We start from the raw sequence: 18115 nt of genomic DNA on the forward strand, positions 1-18115 counted from the left end.
AATCTCCTCCTGTACCAGTCAGATCTGATTTGACGGTACATGCACACACACAAATAAAAAATTTTAAAAAAAAAGGAAATTTCAGTATCCTTCCTGAAGTACAATGTTGTGAGTGATAGGATACTAGCTGTAGAACTATTTAAATGTATGTGTTTAGGTAAGGGGTCATCAAACTCTGTAAAATGTCAGATAATAAATGTTAAAGGCTTTGTTTCTGTTACAGAAACAGCCACAGACGTTACATCAAGGATGAGCGTGCTAACTGTGTGCCAATAAAACTTTATGGACACTAGAATTTGTGTTCTATAGCATTTTCATGTGCGTGAAATAGTGTTTCTTTGATTTTTATTTCAACCGTATGAAAGTGTAAAAACTCTTGTTAGCTTTTCAGTCACATTTAAGCAAGTTATGAGGGTGATTTGGCCCATTTGCTGGGGTTTTATTAAACTCCTGGCAGGTGGAATGTGTGGTTCTCAGATCCCTGGTGTCACAATGAGTTAAGCACTGGGCGGCTAACCCAGCATGTCAGCAGTTCAAACCCATCAGCTGCTCTTCAGGAGGAAGATGTGAGAGTCTGTCTCTTAGAAGACTGGCCGCTTAGAAACTGTGGGGCAGCCCTGCTCTGTCCTGGGGGGTCACACTGAGTTGAAATTGACATGGCAGCTGGACTCTGGGTGGAATGGAGTCTTACCTGATACATGGGCGCTGAGGTACCTTCTTAGAAAACGAATCCTAACACGTGGTGATTTTGATATGTTTCAGAGGGTCTCGCGGTTGGAGTTGGATTCGGGGCCATAGAGAAGACTGCATCTGCCACCTTTGAAAGTGCCAGGTAAGCCCGCAACTGCACAGCTGGTGCCCTGGGGCTTTGTACTGTCCCAAGTGATGCTGGGAGATGCTTGTTACCTGGCTGGCCCTGGCGTGTGAGGTCAGAGTGATCTCGTGCACATACAGGCAAGCCACGTTTTCTCGTACTTGGCTTTATCACGTTTTGCACCCACTGCATTTTACACAAATGGAAGGTGTGTGGCAGCCCTGCGTGGAGCAAGTCTGACTAGTACAGGAGGAGGTTGCCCCTCCTTCTCTCGCAGAGCATCTGGTAGATTTGAACCTCGTACCTCTGGGATTGCAGTGCAGCTTCTTGCCTCTAGGCCATGAGAGCTCCCTTGTGGAGCAAGTCTGTTGGTGTCATTTCCCCAACGGCCCGTGCTCACTTCATGTCTCTGTGTTCCACTTAGCTCATCACAATCTTTCAGACTTTCCCATCATGCTCTTGGCACACTTAGTAGACTACATTCTAGTGTCAACTTTCAAACGCCCTGGGAAACCAGCAAAGTCATGTGTCTTGCTAATTGCAGTATTTATTATTGAAGGGGGCTGGAACTGAACCCACAGTATTTATAAGGCATGTCTGTGCTTGTTCAGCGCCCATAATTCCATGGAACAAAACTAGTTTGGGGGAGAGTTAAGGTAAAGCTCAAACCTCAGAGTTCTTCCCAGAAGCAGATTGGTATCCAGTTTTTCAAGTGAGAAACTAGTCCTCAAACAACAAATGGGTATAATCGCTGGCTGTTTTCTCAGTCCCGTAAGTATATTAAGACTGAAGCAAAAGACTGCCTAACAGAGGCTGCACGTGACCCTGATGACCAGCCCCCCTTTCTGAAGGCTCCTTGACTCTGGGCTCTCCAGGTTTCTTCCACTCTCATCCCTGTTGCTTTCTAGTTCTGATCTTTGAATCAACATTCAGGAATCAATTTGTGAACCAGATTTCATGTGGAATCTGTCGGTAGAGCTCACCTGACGTCCTCTCCCTGGACAGCTCTAGCCATTCTCTTGCTTTCATTTCTTGTCTGCCGTCCGTCTTCGCCAGTCACTGATTCTGTTGTTATTTGTAAACCTCCCCCTGCCCCATCAGTACATGTGGCCTGCTCGTGCATAGTTGTGGACACACACAGTGTAGCAGAATTGTGAGCTACCTTCTATGCATATCTCAGCTGGGGCCTGAGCAAGGTGACACTCTGCCTACTGTTTGTTTACAGCATCATCTTGTAAACTAGTGTCCTTTTTACAGTCAGTTAGTTGGTGCCATTGGGTTTGGTTCGTTTGTGTTTGTTGTTGTTTTAGTTTTCATTTTTGTGGATTGTCCTTGGTGATTTTACTCCTTTGAGCGACCCCAGGAGTAGTGTTGAAGTGTTACTCTAATGGTCCTAAGCACAGGAAGGCTGTGGTAGCCCTGATAGAGAAACACAGGGATTAGATAACACATGGGTCACAGTGTTGTTGGCCATGAGTTCAATGTTGCTGAATCAATAATAGATATTAAACGAAGTATCTTTAAGCAGGAGTATACATAAAGCAAGATTGTATATTTACAGGTTGACAGAAATGTTGTGACCAAAGAATTTTAGCAACATAACCTTTTATTTTCCTAGGAGCATTGGTGCAAGACTTTCTATGTCTTTTTTTCATGGTGAACTTCATAGGACCTAATACTGTGAGCCTCACATACTTTGGGCATGTTATCTGAACCAGTCAATCTTTAGAGAAAGGTCCTCAAAGAAATGGGTGGGGACAGTGGTTGCAATGCTGGGCTCACGCACCGCCTGCATCCTACCTGCAGCATTTGAATTCAGATTCAAAACACAACTTGAATGAAGAATGTATTCAATGTCCCTGAATCATAAGTAGGAAACGTGCTGACATAGAGAAGGTGTTGTGTATATTTTCACTGTTATAAAAAAGCCAACAAGCAAGAACAACCGTGTAGAACAATTCTACCCATGCTCCAGGGTGGCCACCGTAAGTTGGGATCAACTTGACGTCAAGTGGTTTGGTTTGAAAATACATTAAAAAGGAAAATGTCATTTCCTTCAAGCATGTGGTTCAAGGGCTGGTATGGTCCGGAGATCTTGCTCTTTGCACTGTCTTCAGATTGATGCAAACCTCAATTATTATTTTTAAGAAGTGGCACCATCTCTGTTAACCACCTTTCTATCTCTTGCTCCCCCCTGGGCTGGTCGCTCACATTTCTTTCTTCAATACCCCCAGTGGTTGTATTGTGTGGACCTTATGCTCCGTGAGGACTGTTTGCATGTCAGGTCTTCAGTCTGTTTTACCTGTTGACGTGGGGCCCTGGGGTGATAAGTGTGATCACTGCTCATCCCCAGAATCTCGGGCTCTGTGGTAAAGGTCACCTTGCTCTGTGAAGTCCTGGCTGTGTGTGTAGTCTGGAATGTGCTGGGTTGACGTTTTCCCAACTCTCAACACTTGTCTACCAGTCTCTCAAGTCATGTCCACACTGTTTCTCAGTGCGATCTGTAAAATGATGTCCACTGTGGAAACCTAATTGGACAGGAGCTAGGGAAGGGCCTGGAGGATGTAAGAAATGCCACCAAGTACAGCTGGAGGTTGATTCATAAGATCATCCACACTGCTCACCCCACTGGGCGTGGGGTGGCGGAGGTTGGCTCCTGGTCCTTTGGCATGGCCATTTTGATCCTGGCTTCACTGGACTGTGAGAAAACTCCAGAATCAAGCAGTGCCCCAGGGCTGAAGAGGCTGGAAGAGCTGACCTCCTGCGCTTTCAAAGGCCAAGTCTTCCCTGGAAACCGTACACGCTACAGAAGCCTGGCAGCAAGTGACAGGCAGGCCTCACGCTTGGTGCCCGTGGCCAGGGCACCCGCGTCACTGCTCTCCTGTAATATCACATGTCAAGTTCAATGTTTCTCTCCTGTCATCTGCAATTTCTACTCATCGTTGTCACCACGTCCCAAGAAAGTGGAGCAAAAAATACCTCCAACTCAGTTTCTTCTTTCTCTTGCCCAAGTCTCTTCTCTTAGCTTTCTCTAAACACTCAAGGGGATCTCCTCGCTGAGATGGGGCCACACCCCCACACTCCATCCCCACTCCCATCATAAGCTGTTAGACAGAGCCGGGGTCTTTAATCACCACTGTTGGGTCATCACACTATCCCCAAGAAAGCCCCCCCCCCAGTGTGGACTGCAGGGAGGTAAGGAGAAAGAGCCTTCTCTTTCAAGCACTCCTCACCCTTTCGCCTATTTTTACCACTCACAAATTTACAGATGGAACCCTGGTGGTGCAGAGGGTGACATGTTGGGTTGGGCTGCTAACCAAAAGCTCAGCTGTTCAAATCCACCAGCTTCTCTGTGAGAGAAAGCTGAGGCAGTGAATTCCTTCCTGTTAAGATTACAGCCTTGCAGAGTTTAGCAGGACAGTTAGCGAGTTGGAGAGGATGTGGAGAGATTGGAACTCTCATACATCGTTGGTGGTAGGATTGTAAAATGGTACAACCACTCTGGAAGGCAGTTTGGTGTTTTCCTCAAAAAGCTGAACATAGAAATTCCATATGACCCAGCTATTCCATTGCTTGAAATATATGCCAAGGAAATTAGACACAGATGGAGATTTGCACACCAATGTTTATAGCCGTGTTACTCATAATCATAAGAACATGGAAATAGCCCAGGTGTCCTACTACAATCAAATGGATTGAGAAATTGTAATACATTCACATGATGGAATACTACGCAGCACTCAGGAGCAATGAGTTAGAAAAGTACTACATAACTTGGGAGAGACTGGAGAGCATTATGCTGAGTGAGCGAGCTCTGTCTCATAAGGACAAATACTGCGTAAAACCATTCTTGTAAAAATAGAAGCATAACTAATAAAATATGTATGGGGGCCCCAGGGGAGAACGGGTGCGAGCGGAAGGGTGACGGTGGGCAGGAGGGGGAAATCACAGGGTCACACAAATTTGGTGGGTGGTGGAGGAGGGGGTCAAGGAAATGGGTAAGAGCCAGCAGGGATCTGGAAGGACAGGGTGAGGGTGAGTGTAATTCCATGGGGAATTCATATTATAAAACACAGTGGATGGGAATGATTGCATGAAACTCAATGTGAATGAAGGAAGGTGTGAAACACAGTATGTGTTGTGTATGCAAACCAATATAAAATACAAATTAAAACAAAAACAACCACAGGGATGGGGGTGTGGATTAGCGAGTGGCTTAGTGATGGGAGGTTGCTGTGAGCTGTAAGCAGGGTGATGTCACTGAAGGTGGGGCTTTGGGTTATAAATCCACGCAAAGCATTGACGTTTGGGTCCTTCCTTTCCACACCCCTGTGGCTTTGTTCCTGGGGTACCATGCAGAGCGGTCCCTGCACATGCCTCTCTGTGCCCTTTGCTGATGCTAAGGGCCTGGGTTTCCCAGGAGGAAGGAGATAGTAGAAATCAAACACTTACTACTCAGGTAGCAAGAGGGAAAGACCTAACGTCTGAGGGCTGGACAGGCAGTGAGCCTGTAGGCTGGAAAGGGATCAGCCAAGCTGCCCACACACCTTTGCGATCAAGTTGTTTCCAACTCCTGGCGAGGCTTATGTCCCAGAGCACAGCCGCTCCCCAGGGTTTGCTTGGCTGTGACCCCATAGGGCACTTCAACTCCTAACACAAGGGGCTGGTGTGAGTCGGACTTGACTCTATACCAAGCAGCAGCTGCCTTTAAGAATCAGACGCCAGACCCCTTTGTTGTACAGACCCCTTCGGTGGGTCGGCACAGGCAGCCTTTGGGTTATGGATGCAACACCAAGCCGTTCTCACCAACAGGGACCTCAGATGCCCTGCGCTGCCACCGAGTCCTATCCCATTCACAGCTCCCGCCAAGGAGTTTCCAGTCTTAATAGGAAGAAACTGCCCATCTTTCTCCCACAGAGCGGTTGGTGGATTAGAACCACTGACCTGTTGGCTAGCAGCACGATATAACACACACTACACCGGCAGTGCTCCTCAGAAGTAACTCGATGGGACCAAGGTTCTGCTTGTTCACACAGTAAGGTGAAGGGACGGGCCTTCCCCCTGTGGCTTCATATGACTGCTTTTGAACAGGTGTCTGTAGGGTCCAGAGAAGAGGGACAGGGAACTAGGAAACAGGTTGCAATGATGTCTCCAGGCCCTAGATGATCCGCTTCCTTAGATGATCATCTTCAAGTCCAGAGTGAAGCTCTGACTTGATTAGCCGTGTCAGATCCACCCACACGTGTCCTGCATTCGCCTCCCAGCCGAGGAAGGAAGAAGTAGGCGGGGGGTGGTGGGGGGGGGAGATGATGCCAGTGGATTGGAGCTGGAACAGGAAGCGCTGCGGTTGGAGCTGCTGGGAAGTTCACGTTGTCCTGGGACGTTGCAGGTCGGCAGGGGTCAGGGACCGTGGTGATGTGTCATATCACACCAGGGACTTCCTTGTGTGTCTGCTCCCTGCCTGTCCTTAACGCCCCGGATTCATTCAGTGCTTTGTGACGGTGTCTCCCTGAAGTCGGCAGATCCTCATCTTCTGTTCTCACCTGGTCTCCACTTGTTCATTCATTCATTCATTCATTCATTCATTCATTCAGCTTCTCTTTGGTGAGTACTATGCAGATCATGGCAGAGAACACAAGACTTGTATGTCCCAGCTCTTCTCAGAGGTTTGAGACCCATCAACAGGGTACAGGGAACTCAGACGCCCTGGACACCCCACGAGAAACCAAGCAGCACAGCTTTTAGTTCTCAGTCAAGGACGGAGAAGAGAAAGATATGCCAGATGTCAGGAGTGGCGGGGAGAAATCACAGACGGAATGGTCACTGGATTCAGATCGTGATTTCCATCTAGGGGGTTGAGGCTTGGGCTTTCACCACCCATGTAGTGGACTTGGCCTTGCTCTTGCAGCTCAGGAAACTGGAACTAAGATTCAGCATAGAGAAGCCCAGGCCTCTGACCGTTACTTATCAGTAAACCTCAGCCTTCCAGTCGGGTGTGGTGCTGTGACCCTCTGTTGGGGTTCCAAGGCTGTACGTTTGTGCAGTGAGAGGCGACCCATCTTTCTCCTGTGGAGCAGCCGGTGGATTCTAACCACTGATCGTTGGATTAACAACCTGATGCATTAAGCAATATGCTACCACGGCTCCTTTTATCAATTAAACAGGGCTGTGAATCCTCCCTGCCACCCACTGGTCGGTGCATCATCCTGTGCTGACTTGTATGTCGCCATGATGCTGGACACTAAGCCAATGGTATTTCGAGTACCAGCAGGGTCACTTGTGGTGGACAGGATTCAGCTGAGATTCCAAACTAAGACAGACTCAGAAGAAATGCCCAGTGATCTAATTCCAAAAATTAGCCAGTGAGAGCTCCGAAGATCATTCAGTCTAGTGCTGGCAGATGAGTGCCCTGAGCTGGAAGATATTCAGAATAGACTTTGCTCTCCCCACTGGTCTGGAATGTCCCAGCAATTACAGAGATGCTTTGGAACCAGGAAGGGTTTCATTCTGTTGTATATGGATGGGGTCCCTGGGGGGCTGGGGCCACCTGACAGCATAAAACCCCTCAGGTGCAGGAATTTGGCATAAAAACTTGCCTTCACTCCAGAATCTTGTTGTTGTTATGTGCTGTCGAGTTGCCTGCGACTCATAGCGACCCTGTGTACAGCAGCCCTAAACCCTGCTCTGTCCTGTGCCAATCTTATTGTCTCTGAGACACCTACCCCCATTACCCGAGTGACTGAATCAATCCTTCTTATCGAGGGTCTTCCTCTCCTGTGCTATCCCTCCATCCTCCCAAGAGTGACATCCCTCTTCAGGGACTGGTCCTTTCTTGCAACATGTCCAAACTGTGTCAGATGAAGCTTCTGAATCCTTGCCTCCAAGGAGCAGCCTGGCTTCACCCTCTCCAGGACAAACTTGTTCGTTCTCCTAGCAGTCCATGGTCCAGGGGAGGAGTAGGAAATCTGGTTTTGGAAAGGTCCTCAGAGCCAGGAGTACATCAAACACAATTATTGCCTGAATACTTTTGAGCAAGGTGTTGTGCTCCACAGGGAGTTGGTCCATCAACCCAAAAGCTGCACGTCTTTGGCTTCACTGCTCTCGAGACAGGGTGCTTTGTTCTGTGGGCGCTGTGTTCAGTATCCGTCACCAACACCTCACCTGAAGGGCATCAGTTATTCTGAAGTCTTATTCAGTTGGAAATTAGTAGTCTTGTACCTGTGCTGGTTCCTAGTGGTGACAGTTGTACCAAAGTAATTGAAGATGTCAACGAGAGGTGAAACTGGCTGCTGATAGCCAAGAACTCATGTCTCTACGACTTTCCTGTAAATCACAAAGCATTCAAAATGAAGAGTTTACTCTTTGAAAGAAATTTGAGTTCTTGAAAACAAAAGGAGAATTAGTTTTTAATATTTAACTCCTTTTAAAAGGGATAGAGATTCTAACAAAGTAATAGAATCGTTTCCCAGAAGAATGTGTACACTTGAAATAAAAATAGGCCTTCGAAAATGGAGGGGGGGGGAGGAATGCAGTTATGGAAATGAAAACTCAGCAGAATCGTTAACAAGGTGGGGGGTAGATGTGAAGGTAGAATTAATGGAGTGGATGCCCCAGCCCAGCGATTAGACTGTCCCATCGTCTCCAGCACAGGGGGCAGGTCTCCTGAGACGATGAATAACAGTGCTTCAGGGACACTCAGAATAAATGTGTGGGCACAGCAAAGCTGGAGATATCCAGGCAGTCAGAGAAGAGACCAGAGAAAGAGGCCGCTCACCTGCACAGACAGGACAGGCCTTTGGAAGACATCTCAGCTCTGACAGAAGAAGACAAGGGAGTAATGTCTTAAAAGTACAAGAGCACGTCACTGTCCATCCAGAGAAAGGGGCGCAAACATCCTTAGGTTAGAACCAGCAGGCTGGTGTGACCTCCCTCTGTCAGTGATCACTGCTCCTGTCTGCCCTGGTAATGCAGGGTGACCATAAATACATCAACAGATGGGCGTGACCATCTCCCAGTGAAACAGGCGGCTGGCCTGTGTGTTTTAGTCAGCCAACACTTGCCCTAATAGTAGTCTGCTAAGAATTGAATACTCGGCTGAGAGAAAATACAGGCTACTAAGTTTATTATTCATAAGACTTTGTTGTAGGATCTGTGTAGAAGGTGCCAAAAATTAAGCCTATTTCTGACTGCACATGAACCGCTAGGACAGAGAACTGCCCTCACTGGGTTTCCAAAGCTGTAATCTTTACAGAGGCAGACCCCCACATCGCTCTCTCACCGAGCATCAGGTGGGTTAGAACCACTGACCTTTAGGTGATGGTGGTGGTGGTTGTTTACCGCAGAGTCAGAATTGACCCATAGCTGACCCTGCGGCAGGTTTTCAGAGGCAGTTAATTGCACGAGAGGAGATTGCCCATCTTTCTCCCACAGAGCAGCTAGTGGCCTCGAACCGTGTGCCTTCAGGATTGCAGCACAGCTTCTTGCCACTAGGCCACCAGACCTTCCTGGTCTTTAGGTTCGCAGGGAACATTTAATCACTGTGCCACCAGAACTTATGTAGAAACTGCATCAGGAAAAACCAAAAAGGAAGACATTAGTAAACATGCTATTCACTGCCAGCGAGTTGAGGCAGATTCACGGTGACCCTTCTCTTGGGCTACCAAGACCATACATCCGCATGAGAGGGGCTGGCCACACCTTTCTCCCGTAGAGCAGCTGGTCGCAGGTACTAGGAGTACCAAGTAGATTTGAACTGCTGACCTTTCAGTTAGCAGCAAGCCATCTAATTGGCTACACCAGCAGGACTCCTTAGTAAATATGCTTGTAAATCCAAAAGAGGGTTGTCTGCCCTGGTGAGAACCAGAGAGAGGGAAGGAGAGAGAATGGATGGATTGGAAACTATGTGACCTGGTGCTGAGGAGACGTGTAGAGCCAACGTGGACAAATCCAGTCACTGGAGGGCTTTGCCCTGGGGATTCTGGACCAGTGTGGTTAACAAGGGGCCCTCCAAATAAACACAACATGCAAAGGTTGAAAAGCACACAGCAGAAACTCAGCAGCAACGAACAGAGAGCATTATTAACATTCTAGCCTCAGACAAGACAGGCTCGAAGGCACAAAGCTATGATGAATAAAAGGTCAGTGTTTAATGAAAAGAGAGACACTGCCAGGTTGATGGAGTGCTCCTGCATTTGTATGCACCTGGCGACTTTACCCACAAAGTGTGGGAAGGAGCATGTACTCACACGGCCGGGAGAAATGGACAAGACTGACGTCTCACTGGGGGAGTGTGCCACAACCCTTACCCTGTGGGACAGAGTAAATAAAAAAATAACAAAAAAGTTAAAAATTAAAATATCATGAAACCGTTTATGATGGGCAGAGAGGGAGAGCCCCGGCCCAGCGATTAGACAGTGTCCAAGCTTCTCCAGCACCAGGAGGCCTGTCCCCCAAGACCGACGAATTACAGAGCCGCAGGAACAGTCAGAAGAAATGCCCCACGTCAGGCCTCACTCTCCAGCCTCCATGCAATGTGATTAAAAATCAGTGACGAGCATCATAGCCAAAGTCATTCAATAGTGGGCTCTTAACTCTTTCATAGAGCCCAGCCTCCCGGATAATCTGTTCTGCATACAGGTTGAAAAGGTATGGAGATATGACGCATCCTTGGCGTACGCCCTTCCCAATTTTGAGCCATGGTGGATGATCTATCAACAGTCTGCTTTATGCAGATGACACAACCCTACTTACTGAAACTGAAGAGGACCTGAAGCGCCTGCTGCAGAGTGTCAAGGACTGCAGCCTACAATATGGATTGAGGCTCAATGTCAAGAAGACAAAGATTCTCACCACTGGACCAATTGGCAGCATCAGGATGGATGGTGAAGAGATTGAGATTGTACACAGCTTTAGTTTGCTTGGCTCCAGAGTCAACACTCTTGGCACCAGTAGCCAGGAAATTAAAAGGCACATTGCCATGGGAAAGTCTGCTGTTAGGGACCTCTCCAAAGTACTGAAGAACAATGGTGTCTCTCTGGAGACTAAGGTGCATCTGATACAGGCCATGGTCTTCACAATCACTTGTTATGCATCAGAGAGTTGGACAATGACCAAGGAGGATAGAAGGAGAATTGATGCCTTTGAGCTGTGGTGCTGGAGAAGAGTGTTGAGAATACTATGGACTGCTGGGAAAAATGAACAGATTCATCCTGGAAAGGGTCAAACTGGGCGGCTCCTTGGAGGCAAGGATTCCGAGGCTTAGTCTGACATACTTTGGACATATTCTAAGGAGAGACCGGTCCTTGGAGAAGGACATCGTGCTTGGGAGGGTGGAGGGACAGTGCAGGAGGTGAAGACCCTCTATGAGGTGGATTGATTTAGTGACTGGGTTAATCAGGATGGATGTGTCAGAGACAGTGTGATTGGCATAGGACAGAGCAGAGTTTAGGGCTGTTGTACATAGGGTCGCTATGAGTCACAAGCAACTCGACGGCACATGACAACAGCAACAACAACATAACTCTTTCATGATTGAATCTTTCCTTCTTGGAAAATTTTTGTTGATACTAAGTGTTATCAGTCATGGAAGACATGCTGATAGCAGAAGATAAAAAATATTTGAGGTCATCTGTATTTTGTGGGACACATATGTCTCCATATTTCTCTTGAAGCAGGAGACTGGCTTCTTTCCTCTATATCTGTCATCACCCCTTACCTCAAGGACTAAAATAATATAAAATGTATTGCTGGAAGCATTCCTTTAAGTTCCTAAAGGCATTTTTCACTGATCACGAAAGAAAGTGAGGTTAAGAGTTCCAGAGTAGACAAATGATCACATGTTCAATTACTAGACTTAAAGGTTGATGGTTCAAACATACCCAAAGGCACCTCGGGAGACAGACCTACAATCTGCTTCCAAAAGGTTGCAGCCGTGGCCTCTCTGGAAGGGGTGATTCTGCGCTGTCCAGGTGAGGTTGGCACGGGTTTGAATCCCCTCCAGGGCAACCAGCCACAGGTCCCAGTGTGTCACTTGTGTGTCTGCTGCCCTCTGGTGTTCAGATGCTGTTATTTTCCCTCTCCTTGATGGAGGGTTTCCCGCGTCCTCATCCGTCCAGCCCACCCTCCTGCCTCCTATCTGTGTATCCATTCAGAATGGACACACCATCCCCTGAAGAGTAAACTCTCAGTTGGCAGAGAACAGCAGCAGTTCAAGGACAGCACAGCTTTCTCCCTCCTGGTGTGGTCCTGGAATCGTGACGTTGCACTTTACCACCAAGAGGCTCTTGAGCCCAGGTCCTTGGAGAGTTGGAGGCTTACATGGCCATGGTTTGTGACATGTCCTTCCCTCCGCTGAGAGCATCCTGCTGAGAGGACACCAGCCCTCAGGTTCCCACAACTCAACAACAATCTTCATTCAACCCAGCAGGGACGGCAGGGTTGAATGATAAACATTGGTAAACATTTTGCTTCGAACATCACTCCCTGTTCTAAGCTTTGACCAAGGCTGTGTGCTTCAGTGACTGGGGTAATGGGGGCAGGTGTGTTGGAGATGGTGAGATTGGCACAGGATAGGGTAGAGCTTAGGGCTGTTCTCATAGTGACATAGGGTCACTATGAGTGGCAGGCGACTTGACAGCATATAACAACAACATTTGAGAAGAGTTTGTCATCTGTGAGCAGACCCTGGCCAGCAGGTGCCACTTGCAACAAGCTGTGAAGAGCAGACGAAGGTGGCGGCCACAGGATGCCATCGATGAATGACGAGCATGTACCCTGGAGACAACTGGATGTGTCTCCTACCAAGTGCCCAACACGGCTGATGCTGGCCAACACTGGAGTCTTAGGAAAGGTCGCCTGGCTGAATGCCCTGATGAGATACTGCTCATTAAAGAACTCATTAGAAAGCACCACACCACCTCCTGTTTGCTAAACACATGGGACTTGTAGACAAGGAAAATCAGACGGGGCAGTGTAGCGCTACTGATGCCTTGATCCACATAGGATTACACAGAAGCTGTACACACAAAAGCTGGTGACCACAGCTGGGCAGGTTCGGTCCCAGACCACATGATGGAGCCACAGGAAGTTTTCCATTTCTCCGCTTGGAGAAGTTGGGTTGGCATTGTGTGGCAGTCTACTAATTGTGAAATAGCACGATGGCAAAGTTTGAAATATTGTGAGAATGTCCAAAATGCGACCCAGAAACAGGAAGTGGGCGCATGCAGCTGGAAGAAGAACGCTGATAGGTGTGCTGGACACGCAGGCTTGTGTTATTGTCAGTTTGTAAAACAAGCAACGTTTGTGAAGTTGCAAGAATGAAGTGTGAGAAAATGAAGTCTGCCTTCATTTACACCCAAGTGTTTCATTTCTGTTCTGAACATTCATTTTGGCTCAGCACACTCTACGTGGTGGACTAGAACTACCCCACAGAATCTTCTAGGCTGTAATCTTTAGAGAATCCAGGTTGGAAGTCATCTGGAGCGGCCAGATGCTACAGAGGTAGAATCTGTATTTGATGTGTCAAATGCGATAATGGTCACCCATGGTGGACAGTGTTTGGTGGAGCTCCCCGATTAAAACAAGCTTGGAAGCAGGAGTGGCATCCACTTCTGAAATAACTTGCCTCTGGAAACCATATGAACCTGGAGAAAGGATGAAAGTTATACTAGTGTCCAGGTCTTTCATTCATAGGGTTGCTATGAGTTGTCTACAACTCGACGACACCTAACAACAACCACAATCTTCAGGGAACATGCTTCCACATCTTTCTGCCTTGAAGTCATTGGTTGGGTTCAAACTGCCCACCTGTCATTTAGCCATTTAATACTTAACCACTGCAGCACCTGAGCCCAGGTAAGCCCTCGGCCACTGAGTCACTCCCAACTCACAGCACCCGTCCTTGGAAGTTCAGGCTGTGAATCGATACAGGAAGGCACTGCCCATCTGTCTCCCTAGGAGCAGCTGGTGGATTTGAACTGCTGATCTTTTTGTTCATACAACTCACTATGCCACCAGCCCTTCTTAAATAGCACATAATCCGTGGGAACTAGCTAGCCCGAAGGCCACACTTTTCTGGCTTTTCCAATCCAAGAGAGATTGGCCGCTTCCTCCTGTTGGATTTACATCCCTGGCACCCCAGTGGAGGGCCAGCTAAGGGATCAGATCCAACATCCCTGGAACCCCAGTGGAGGACCTGCTATGAGTCAGTTCCAACTCAACCATAAGTTAGAGATTTAAGGGGCATCAAAATGAGTTTTAAACCACGTAGTTATCCCCAAAATCAAAGAGTAAAATATAAGTCAGATGTATTATTTTGCTTGACTTTAAAACCATCATTTTTGTATTTTACCATTATTTCAGACAGTAGTTATTAGGGCAATTATGTTGACATAGACAGTTTTTTGGTTATTAACACGTACAGTATGTCTTTATGTGTAAAAAAGATTGTGTGTAAGTGTTTATCTGCCTAAGTAGTTTTCTGATTTTTGTTCCAGAATGTTCTTGAAATCATGCTTGCAAGTTAGATGTAGTAGCAGTTAAAGGTGAGACCAGAGGGTTACAGCAGTGTCAGGATTTCATTCTCTCCCTCTCCCTCATTGCTGTTGAGTTGGAACCAACTCAGCGCTGACCTTCCAGCAGATTTTCAGAGGCTATAAATTACAATTAAATTATAATTATAAATTATAAAAAGGGGAGGAGCTTTCCCATCTTTCTCCCACAGAGCAGCTGGTGGACTTGAACTGCCTACCTTTGAGTTCCCAGTGTAACTCCTTATCCACTAGACCACCAGAATTCCCTATGCCACCGACTTAGAGAGTTACAATAGAAGTTTTTAAATTGGCAATCACTTAAAAACTCATAGCAAAAAACAAAACCAAAAACCTCATAGCAAAGCAAGCCCCCAAAGGCCTTTCTCCTCAAACACCCCTGCAGCTACTCTTAGGGTGCCCCTGGACTTACAGGCGTACAGACTTAGCCCATCCTGTCCTCAAGGCTGCAGCCCAGTGGGTCAGATCCCATGAGGGACTCTGCATGGCACAGTCAATGGCTCATGTACTAATCTAAAGGTGGTGGGGAGCGGGGGGGATGATGTCACGATGGAACTGACCCGTAGCTGACTCGCCAGCCAGTTCTCAGAGACTGTAAATTGCATGAGAGGAGATTGCCCATCCTTCTCCTGCAGAGCGGCTGGTGGATTCGAACCACATGCCTTGGGGATTGTAGCACAGCTTCTTACCCCTGGGCCACCAGAGTTCCCTACGCTAAAGGTTAGAGGTTTGCATCCACTCAGCTGTCACTCAGAAGAAAGGTCTGCCCATCTTCTGAAAAGCCTTCCATCCAGAACCCCTTTGGAAGCACGTTTCTGCTGTCACCAAGAGCTGGAAGGTCCACTTGACCACTGACACATAACTTCATGGAAGCCAGAGCCCAGCCTGGTCTTCACAGGGCGTGGCCTTTAGCCTGAAGAGGAGACGCAGCCAGAGACAAGGCAGGTCCCTGAAGGAGGGATTTCACACCCTGCGTCCATAGTACATAGTTCATAACACAGCAAGCCTACCTTCAGTCAGCTCAAGCGGAAGGGAATTCTACCGCCATCTCTTACCTACAGTTACAGACTGCACTACCAATTTCATTTTAATACAAAACACCCCCTTCCCTTGACTCTGTCAAATGACCTTGCCTGGAATTGTGGAGTAATCTATTAACAGCAGGTCCTTCTTTTAAAGATTTCTTTCCAGTTCTACCTGCGTATACCCTTGCCTTGAATTAAGATACAACAGAATCGGAAAGGAACGAGTTGGCAGGCAGGAAGCGATTGGCAGACAGCACCCCCATGTGGTCCTTGCCTGGTGATGCACACACACAAAGATTAGACGTGGAAAAGCAGTTGAGGTGCCCTCATTAAGCATCTGTGGATACGCAGAAGTTAAACCTTTCAAAACCGAGGACCGTGTATTATAGACAGATGTCTGTAATTAGTGCTGTTGTCGGAACCATCTCAGAGCTGACCCGCGGATTTTTGGATGTTGTAATTCGCATGGGAGGAGATTGCCCATCTTTGTCTTGTCTTTTCTTTTTTTTTTTTTTTTTAAATAATTTTAATGAACATTTACAGAGATTTTGGATTTCCATTCATTCACTGCGGCACTTCTCTCCCCACCCAGCTCTCCTCCTCCCCCAGCCCTCCACCCCCAATTTGCTCCTCTCTTTCTAAAGTAAAATAAACACTCCCTCCCTGGTACACAATCCCCCACCCTCACCCCTCCCACGGCCCCAAGTACATTCCACTATGCAACCTTAATTGTGGACTCTTGTGATAACCATAATACCCTATCATACATCACTTTTAAATTATTCACGCCCATCTTTGTCTTAAGGAGCAGTTTATGGATTCAGAGCGCTTTCCTTTGGGTTGGAGTTGCAGCTCCTTCCCCACGAGGCCACCAGAGCCCGCTCACCTAGTCTGGAGGTGCTTCGAATCATTTTCATTCTAACTTTTGTAAAGGAAGCCTGGCAATGTTGTGCATACCCTGCTGGGTTGCCAACCAAGAGGTCACTGATCCAAATCCACCTACCAGTTCATGGGCAGTCTCGTCCATAAAGATTTACAGACCTGGGAACCCAATGCAGGGTGGCTGTGAGGCAGAAGGTAATAGAGGGTAATGGATGGGTTTACTCATTTTTCAAAGTTGACCGTTTGAACTCGTCCAGCAGTTCCACAGAGGAAAGGCCTGGTGATTGTCTCTCATTAATAAAACAAGCACAGAAAATTCACATTGGCTCTGCTTTGTGACCCCCATGAGGGTACATCTACTTGATGATAATGGGTTGGGGTTTCGGCTTTGGTTTTGTTTGTAAGCATCTATACAGTCCCGCTATTTTGACTCTGGTACTTCCTCACCTTCCAGTTCCTGTTTTACATGTCCCCTCTTGTCTGATTTCTTCCTCTTTCAGAAGACAGCAGTCTACCTCTTCTAGGACTCTATACAGAGCAGAGATCGGGAGCTCTGGTGGCTTAGTGAGCTAGGAGTCAGTATGGCCAACTAAAAGACAGGCGGTTTGAATCCACCCGGGTGTTCCTTGCAGGCAAGGCTGATGAAAGTCCATCTCTGCACGTAGCGTCAGGAGGCACGAGTCCCTGAAAAAAAGACATCGTGCTTGGGAAAGGAGAGGAGCCCCCTCAATGAGTTGACACGGCGACAGTCACAGCAGCTGGAGCTTGGCTGGATGATGAGGTTGGTGCAAGACAAGGGAGGATTCTGTTCTGCTGTTCTGAGGGTCGCTCCGGGTTGTTGTCAACTTGACAGCACCTAACACAGCAGCAACAGCATCACTGAAGAACAGACAGACAGGAGAGGACGGGAAATGGCCCAGTTAAAGAGGCAGAATCACTAAAGCAGGTTTGTTGTTGAGAAACACATCTTAGACTGTTCTTCCTGGTGCAGCTGGGAAGACCTGCTGCCTTCCAGGTGGGTTATGAAGTGTGGCCACCCTGCAGGACGGGATATGCCCCGTGGGGGTTCTGACCTGAAGTGACCCTGTCGGATGGAGCTGTAAGATGGAATCTGACCCCATGGTGATTCTGACCCAAAGTGACCCTACAGATGGAATGCTGCCCTGTGGGGGTTCTGACCCATAGTGACCCTGTAAGACAGAATCCTGCCCAATGGGGGTTCTGACTGGTGGTCACCCTGTAGGATGGAATTGTAGGACTGGATACTTCCCCGTGGGGACTTCAAGGCTGTCATCTTTATGAAATACTGGCATTTTGCGTTAACAGCCAAACGCTTAACTTCTGTACCACCAGGTGCTCCTTTGCAACTTGGGAAGTATATAGTGTCTTAAAGAAATGGCCTTACCCCTAACATATTTTGATCTTCACGTACCAAATCCTGTGCAGTCTTTCTAAATGGATTTGGGGATCGTCCCCCCACCCTGAGCGAGCAGCTGCCCCTTGGCTCTTGGCAGGAGCCCACTAGCCTACCCCCCCCCCCTGGTTTTACAGGAGCGGGGAGAGGTTGTGTGTCAGGGTGGTTACAGTTCAGGTCCCTGTTCCTGGCTCGGGCTCAGGCCTGCATGGTCCCTCTCCACTCCACTCGGGGCTCTTCTGCCATTAGACCACAGAGTTGTGATCTCCCAGAAGGGAGTGAACTTAGCATCGTGGGTGGGACACGTGATTAACACACTTGGCTGTAGCCACAAGATTGGAGGTTCAAGTCCAGCAGGAGGCACCTTGGAAGAAAGTCCTGGCTATCTATTCCTGGGGGTGGAACAAAGAAAGGCAGTGATTGAGACGCTTAC

The 18115-nt window shown here is 47.8% G+C and overlaps 1 protein-coding gene across 2 annotated transcripts in view; it reads left to right on the forward strand.

Annotated features, from left to right (window-relative positions):
* The window catches only part of SLC39A11 (solute carrier family 39, member 11), a 374943-nt gene that overhangs the window by 322327 nt on the left and 34501 nt on the right, over window positions 1-18115 (forward strand). For both annotated transcript variants that reach the window (XM_006886243.1, XM_006886244.1), the window contains exon 6: window positions 763-832. In XM_006886243.1, coding sequence (XP_006886305.1) covers window positions 763-832 — 70 coding nt within the window. The remainder of the gene's footprint in view (window positions 1-762; window positions 833-18115) is intronic.

This window comes from Elephantulus edwardii, unplaced genomic scaffold, assembly GCF_000299155.1.
Source record: "Elephantulus edwardii isolate Elephantulus edwardi_28Jun2011 unplaced genomic scaffold, EleEdw1.0 scaffold00048, whole genome shotgun sequence".
Lineage (NCBI taxonomy): Eukaryota > Metazoa > Chordata > Mammalia > Macroscelidea > Macroscelididae > Elephantulus > Elephantulus edwardii.